The sequence below is a fragment of the Anoplophora glabripennis genome, unplaced genomic scaffold, assembly GCF_000390285.2.
Source record: "Anoplophora glabripennis isolate ALB-LARVAE unplaced genomic scaffold, Agla_2.0 scaffold880, whole genome shotgun sequence".
NCBI lineage: Eukaryota > Metazoa > Arthropoda > Insecta > Coleoptera > Cerambycidae > Anoplophora > Anoplophora glabripennis.
This window is the reverse complement of record NW_019417423.1, coordinates 52,026-60,273: the sequence shown is the minus strand read 5'-3', so window position 1 is coordinate 60,273 and position 8,248 is coordinate 52,026. Positions and strand designations below refer to the sequence as shown.

The 8,248-nt window shown below is 33.3% G+C and overlaps 1 protein-coding gene across 3 annotated transcripts in view; it reads left to right on the top strand.

The window, feature by feature from the left end:
* The window catches only part of LOC108911895 (venom carboxylesterase-6-like), a 15,549-nt gene continuing 7,301 nt past the window's right edge, over window positions 1–8,248 (top strand). Inside the window, exons 1-6 of one of the 3 annotated variants that reach the window (XM_023456281.1) lie at window positions 1–146; window positions 6,088–6,309; window positions 6,384–6,509; window positions 6,953–7,112; window positions 7,179–7,364; window positions 7,884–8,074. In XM_023456281.1, the coding sequence (XP_023312049.1) occupies window positions 6,088–6,309; window positions 6,384–6,509; window positions 6,953–7,112; window positions 7,179–7,364; window positions 7,884–8,074 (885 nt within the window). In that variant the 5' untranslated portion in view covers window positions 1–146. Of the gene's footprint in view, window positions 163–6,087; window positions 6,310–6,383; window positions 6,510–6,952; window positions 7,113–7,178; window positions 7,365–7,883; window positions 8,075–8,248 lie in introns of all 3 variants that reach the window. The other 2 variants (XM_023456280.1, XM_023456279.1) reach the window with 2 other exon arrangements.

Here is an 8,248-nt window from a genome sequence, read left to right as displayed (position 1 = left end):
TGAGTCAGTCTTTCCAAGAGTACAAAAAGGATAATACATGTACGACAGTTTAGTTCGTTAAAGGTTAACCACTTGTTCGATACACGTAGATGGCGAATAAGTGGAACAAGTGAAGTGCAAATCGTATTTTAGGCGATAATATCAACGTATGTAATCAAGTAGGTACATTTTAAATTTTGAACCAATTATTTTTAAATACATATTACTCTATAAAGAGTTAGAAATACATTCCTTTCGTTGGAGAAACTCCTTATATTTTTAAATTTAACTTTAATTTGAGTGTTTTGAACTGATTTTCTTAAGGAGGTCTTCGACTTTGAAGGCAGTTTTTTTTTTAACTGAAAAAGCACTATGTTGAAACTTTAATGTTATATGTATTGATTAGTAAATAACAACAGTGTTCAATTAAAACATGTGTAAATTTCAGACCTTAAAAAAGTAATAAATTAGATCGTAGCGATTTCTTAGAAAATGTTTTTTTTCTCGGCTACTGTTTCCAATTATTTTGCAATACACGCACAATTTGCAGACGAAAGTACAACTCTTAGAGAAAATTTTAAGCCCAAGATGGATCACGTAAGTGCATTACTGTATGATTTATTGAAACTTGAAAAAAATGTTTTTTTTTTAATTTTTGCAAAAACTATCAAATATGTGTTATGAATTTTACAAAAATGCACTTCTACTTGCCAAGGATCACATATTCTGAAAATTTCGTAAATATTATTTCGTTTTAAAGATATAGAAGATTAAAAAACATGTGATATAAAGCCATATTTTTTGCAATAACTAATACATTTGTTTATCAATTGACATTAATAATAATAATAATAATAATAATAATAATAATAATAATAATAACAATACTAAATAGCTGTGTCAAAATCTCTACGCTGAGGTGCAATGTGAATCCAGTTAATCTGACAGAACAAGAAAAGTGGTCTGTTTTAAAGATTAGACCCATGTATCCATCCTTGTGTATTTTGAAGCGCTGAATCTGAATCCAGGGCAGCATTTAAATCGCGAAAAACTGCCTTTAAATACAAAAAAGACCGAAAATCTCCCTTTGGAGGAATCGGTATTAGGTATAATTGTAGAATCCGACTGAAAATGACTGCAGGAACATGTTTATATGTATTTTGATCTTTGATGTTTGAAACTGAATCCGAATCCGACAGGACCATATCTACATGTATTTTGACGTGCTAAAACCGAATCCGAAGTTGAAATTATTCTATCACCCTTCAGTATTTTTATACCGTGCAATATAACCCTAAAATCTGGGAAATTCCTTCTCAGATAGATGAACTTCAGCCATTTGATGCCCGCAAAGAGAGATGAGGTATTCAAAGATGTGAACATCGTTCCTAAATAAAAAATGATGTTTTTTTAACTTCCTTTTCTTTTTATAACAAACTCTTTTATCTTCAAATGATCAATGCATCTTTCTCTTTCCTGTGGTTTTGGCTCGTTTTTTCCTTTTAAGCATCCAGCAGAAATCTGTCATCATGTTTAATATCTCGCCTTCCTTGATACCGACGCTCCATTTCCTTGACATCATGGTGAAACCGTTCACCCTGGTATTCGCTGTAGTCTTCGAGATTCTCCGGAAAGTAGTCAAGGTGAATGTCAAATAAATGCTATTTGGAGTTCATCAGGCAACTGTTTGAAGTTTTCTAACAATTCCTCAACTAAATTCTGGTAATCCACATCCTTCTTATTCCCCAAGAAATTCTGAGCGACTCTCTTGAAACTTAGCCATGTTGCTCTTCATTTTTGTGATAAATTGTTGGTCTCTGAACACGGTACGGATTTGAGGACCATCGAAAATACCTTCTTTCAGTTTAATATCACTTATTTCCAGAAACTTCTCTTCTAAATATTCAAAAGAGTCGCCATCTTTGTCCAAAACTTTAACGAACTATTTCATGAGACCAGGTTTAATATGAAGAAGTGGACGCAGAGTATTTGACGGATCAACTAAGGGTTCACGTATCTACGATGTTTTGCAACCCTGGATGGAAATCTGTTATGTTTGGTCCTACTTTCTGTTCATAGTAATTCTTTCTGTCTCTAGTATCCTGTATATATAAGAAACAGAGATGAAAGATGAAGTTGGGCGTCTTCTTGGTTTGAAAAATAATTTCCATATTTTCTGTATTTAATGGTGGTTTTTTACTGTTTCAAAAAATAGAGGGTGATAGAGCTATTCTGGTCTCGGATTCGGATTCAGTGCGTCAAAATACATATGGATACATGGGTCTAATCTTCAGAACAGACCCCTTTTCTTTTTTTTTTCTTTTTTTTGTGGAACTCTAATCAAACAATAAAAAATGTAATTAAAGTGAATTTAAATGTAAAAGAATTGAAGATTCCTTCGTGAAATGTCCACTTAACTACTCTGGTTTTTGTTTTATAAAATTACATATGGCCATTTGCATTTTTTTTTTGTCTTTGAAACGGTTTTAATTTTACATTAATAATGCATATAACAAGTTTTTTTTTGAGTACTCAGTAATCACGAAATAGGTATCTACCTACCCGTTTCAGAGATTCAATCACACCATAATATTATCATAATTATTACTGCGCAAATTTCATTCAAGATTTTATCTGTAACTCATATACCGATGTAATAAATAAATCGTAGTTTTTTTTCTTTCATTTTTTATGTGCAGGCGACTTTAGTAGTATCTCCTGTGTTATTTTATTTACCGTGTCTTTGTGTTGCATATTACANCGGCATACATAGTAAAGTGAGCATTAGTTGAAATAGTGTCAATATCGTTGACATATAATAAAAATAACACAGGACCCAAAATTGATCCCTGTGGGACTCCCATCTTAACAGAGGCATACTCTGATTTATATGTTACAGAAGCATTATTCTGATTATTATAATTAATAATAACTGATTGTTTCCTCTCCTCAAGAAAAGTCCTGATCCAATTTAGTGCTAATCCGCGAATACCCACATTTTGTAATTTAGATAATAACAGTGTATGGTTTACACAGTCGAATGCCCTGCTGAGGTCGCAAAAAACCCCAACAGGACACTCACACGCTTCCAGAGCCATCAATATATTATCATATAAAGAGTGCATAGCAGTTGTAGTAGACATACCTGCACGAAATCCATGTTGATTTTTTGTAAGTATATGATATTTCTTTAAAAAAGATGTTAATCGCTCGAGGAAGCCATATTCAAAAACTTTTGAAAATCCCAAAGACATTGTTATAGGTCTATAATTGTCAAGAGACATTGGATCACCCTTCTTAAGAACGGGAACAACTTTCCCCAGTTTTAGGGCATTTGGCAATGCACCCACTTCAAATGACAAATTCACAAGAAAAGCAAGCGGTTGAATAATAGGCCGTAATACTCTTTTGATCAAAAACATAGGGATATTATCTGGTCCTGAAGATTTTTTATTCTTTAACTTATTTGATAATATAGCAAACAGTTCATCTACATTAAAGGGAGCAAGAAAGAAGGAGTTATTTTGAGATGGAATCAGATTTTCGAGTGGAAACATATTTACTTTAGGAATTTTATTGATTATTTTTCCGGGAGATGCGATAAAATAATTATTAAACAGAGAAACTACATTATTAGGGTCATCATATACATTATCGTCTTTTTTTAACACAATATTATTATGAGTCTGTTTTTTATTACTCAACTCAGACAAAACATTCCAAGCAGATTGCGATTTATTGTCCGAATTAATAATTCTCTGTTGATAATAATTTTGTTTTAAGGATTGTATTAATAATCTGTGATGTCTTTTTTTTTCTTTGTATATGTAAGATAATTCAGGAACACTTTTTTGTAAAACAAAAAGCTCCTTTAAACGCATACTCGAAATCTTGACTTCATCATTAACCCAGTTTTTACCCATGACACTACTTCTGTAAAATTTACGAAGAGGGAAATACAGATCAAAATAATACAAGAAAACATCATTAAAATAATTAAATGCATCGATAATATTTTTTATGCTAAACAAATTGTCCCAGTTCTCATTACTAAGAGCGGTATAGAAATTATTTATCGAATTGTCACTAAAAGACCTACGCAAAAACGATGTGTTATTTTTATCAACGGTCACGATACCTAATTCGAAAAAAACAGTTCTATGATCCGACAAAGTATTATCAAAAACACTGCACATACCTTGATGCTCAAAATTGGTAAAAATATGATCAATCGTACTAAGGCATGTGCTTGTCGCTCTAGTAGGCCACCAAACATTTCTAGTTAAATTGAAACAGTTTAAAACATTGCAAAAGGAATTATAATCTTTAGTGTTGTAATCATTATACGAATCTATATTAAAATCACCACATAAAATAATATTAGTTTTAGGTTTAACTAAATAATGAAGTACATCGGTGATTCCGTCATAAAATATATGTAAGTCTCCAGATGGTGCCCTATAACAGTTTATTATTAAAGTAGTTAAACCTTCACAGTCCCACTCTACAGCACAAACTTCAAATTGTTTGTCGATGCAATACGATTCAAGATTAATAGACTTTACTTTAATATTATATTTAACCCAAATAGCAACACCACCACCTAAAAAATGTTTACGGCAGTAATAGCTTTGTAACTTAAAGCCGTTGATATGTAAAGCATTAATCGAGTCTGAGTTCTCCCAGGTTTCATTAATACATAAAAAATATAATTTTGAGTAGTCACATATATCTAAATACAATTCGTCAATTTTCTTAGAATTAAGACTTTGAGCATTAAGCAATAAGAGATTAGGATTAAATATTATAGATTTGTGTCCTCCTTCACTCTCCGCATGACAAAAAACCGTTGGATACAAGCTCCTTTAGGCCAATATTGAGGGTCCATTGCTTTTTTGAAATTATCTTCTAAAATCGTAACTTTGTATGACGTATAAAGGTCCGGATATTTGGATTGCATTGACTGACACAATACTTCAGGGAAAGTAGGCTTAATAAAATCCCTCAACTTTGCCGCAGTTGTTTGGGTGTCAATCCTATAAACATGTAAATCTATGGTCCTAGGCACACCTTTTACAGATGAACTTGAAGTATTAGTTCCTACTATAATCGAACTCCTGCTTTTCCTCCTGGGCACATTCTGCCAATCTTCTTTATTTCGTACGGATGACAAATGTGTGGCGTGGTTAATATCATCATTTATTTGTATATATTCTTGAAGTTTTAACTGGGATTCAATTTTATTAATTCCAGTAGTCAAATTATCCTTAGTAATTAAATTAGGATTTTCGTTCGCCTGAATGGAGTTTTGTTTATTTGTAGTTTTTCCCTTCTTGCTACTGAAGTTTTTTTCTTCATTTAAATTGATAGCTTTTTTGGTCTCAGCTGTTCTGCTTATCTGTTGGTTCAAGCCATGTTTTTGCGAGACAGTCCCATTGTTATCATTGGAATGATATTTATTTATTAAATTTATATGATCATTCAACAGTATAATTTTATCTCTTAATTCTTGGATTATAATGTCCTTCTGTTTAATGACATAATTAAAAAGTTGTATGTCAATCTTACTTTCCATATTAGAAAAAACTGCACTATCGTCAGGCGAAGTTACTTCCGACCACAGTATACTATTGATTAGTATACTGTGCTTCCGACCAAGTATTCGCTGAATTTTCACAACAAATGATCTTATCATTCACAAACTTAACGTTGTTAGATAGTTTAGCGCAACTCAAATGAAAATAATTTGAACACTTTTCACATTTTAGACCGCTTATTACGTTTTTATTGCATCTTTTACAGACAGCAACAGAACACGAACTCACACTAGGCGCCATCTTTTTATCAACATCGGGCTGGGTTCAAAATTTTCGTTATGTTTTTTGCGAACTTTGGACGCCATTTTGAAAATGAAGCCCTAACTCTGGGGTAAAGTAGTTCATTCAATTCTACGGAGTTTTTCCTAATTTTTACGTTTCCTTGTTCACTGAACTAAATTTTGGCAAAAAATCGATGTATTTTCGACAATCTGACTGGCCTAAATATAATTAATAGTATCGTGTGATTTGAACGAACGAATATGGAAACTTGCATAACAACATGTTTCAGATGATGCGAAGAATGACCCTAATAGTCTGCTGCATCTTAGCACTATTCGCAGTAGGTGAGGGAAATGAGGTGAAAAGCAAACATGTAACTGAAAATCCGGTAGTAACTACCCCCTTAGGACAAATAAGGGGTAGTCTTATGACTTCTAGACTGGGGAAAACGATTAATGCTTTCAGAGGTATCCGTTATGCCAAACCACCAGTGGATGAACTAAGATTCCAGGTGAGATTCATAAATTTGAGGCTTAAGTTTAAAAAAGTACAGATCGTGGAACTTACCGATTTTTAAACCGCCAGCCTCCGGTGCCTGTGGAAAAGTGGGGTGGAGTATATGACGCCACCAAAGATGGTTTTCTTTGCCCTCAACCCTCTACAAGCCCTGTCTCGGAAGATTGTTTGATTGTAAACGTTTATTCAACCCAGGTTAGTGTTTAAATTATTTTGGAATGTATAAAAATATACCTTAGTTATAAGGTGGTGGACGTCTGGGAAATATTTAACTCTGTGGTGTTACAGTTAGAGGTTAAAAATTTTCGAAAAAACTGAACGTGGTAAAAAATCGTTTTTTTTTTTTCAAAACAATTCGAAAACATTTAAGTGGGTCTCATATTTTGTTTTTATTTGTTGTCTGCTCAAGAAAAATTAAGGTTTTGTTGATTTTTGATGTCTTAAGTGAAATAATATTTACCTTTTCGATATATGTGCTTGAATTTTACTAATTTGACATTTTAGAGCATTACTTCGTTTTTCCAATCTTTTTGCTTCGAAAAAAAAAAACGACAAAAAAAACAATTCTGTCCCCAATATTTGCGTTTTTTTTTTTCATTCTTAACTCTAGTCACAATTTATCGAACAAATTTTTGCAGCTTCCACGTGGTTCTGAGAATCCAAAACGTCCTGTAATCGTCCACATCCACCCTGGAGGATATTACAGTGCAACATCAGTGAGCTACTGGGCAGGACCCCAATATTACATGGACCAGGACATCGTCTTGGTAACTTTCAACTATCGCTTAGGATCTCTGGGTAATAAATTCAGTCAATTAGATGTACACCATAAATAAGATACACGTAATTTTATACATTATTTAGGCTTCTTGAGCACCGGCGACAAGGAAGCACCAGGCAACAATGGTTTGAAAGACCAAGTGGTGCTCTTGAAATGGGTAAAACAAAACATCGAAGCCTTTGGGGGCGACCCAAACAGCGTTACCATTCAGGGGTGTAGTGCAGGAAGTTGGAGCGTCATTCTGCATATGGTTTCGCCACTATCGCAAGGTACGTAGAAAGGGAACTAACGATTTATTTGTTAGAGATATTATTAACACTTTAACATAAGACAGATGAACCACATAGATGAACAAAAAAGTTTTATATTACATGGGTGTAACATTGGCTGTTTTTTAAATGCGTTGACTTCTCTCTTACAAGTTTAGAGAGATTGAATTATTTTAGTCATATTTGTCAATACACAAATCTTCTTCTGTTTCTACTTCGTTGGCCCACACTGCGTTTTTTGTGTTGCTTAGGTAAAAATCTAATGGATTTATATCTGGTGTACGGAGTGGCCAAAGAAGCGGATCGCTTTAGCCCATCTGGAGATTTGCAAATAATTTAAACGTCGACTTCCGAGCAGTTCTGATACAATGTTTTCCAAAATATTCAAATATACCTCTTTTGTCAATCTGTATCTTCTTCCGTATTAACACCCAGCTATCGAGACGTTGAGATAATTCAATATATATGCACTTTTAGCACATGGTATTATGTATGAAACTAAAAAGACTGTGTTTACAGGCTTATTCCACAAAGGCGTTTCGATGAGTGGCACGCCCGTGGGTGCCTGGATGCTTCCACATAACCAACTGGAAATTGCCAAAAAACAAGCAAGAATTGTAGGGTGTCCGGATGATACTAGCGCCAACATCATAAAGTGCTTGAAAACTAAGCCGTTCAAAGAACTGGGAGACTCTCTTTTTCAGTTTAGGGTACGTATTGACAGTTACATATATGCATAGCAAAAAAATTAATAGTTTTCGGTTAAAAATTATCGCAGTTCTGTTGTATATTAAATCAACAGATTAAAAGTATTTTCATATGTTATATTTTTCCTCAATTCAACAAAATTACGATATATATAAGGTTTAACTAAATAATGAAGT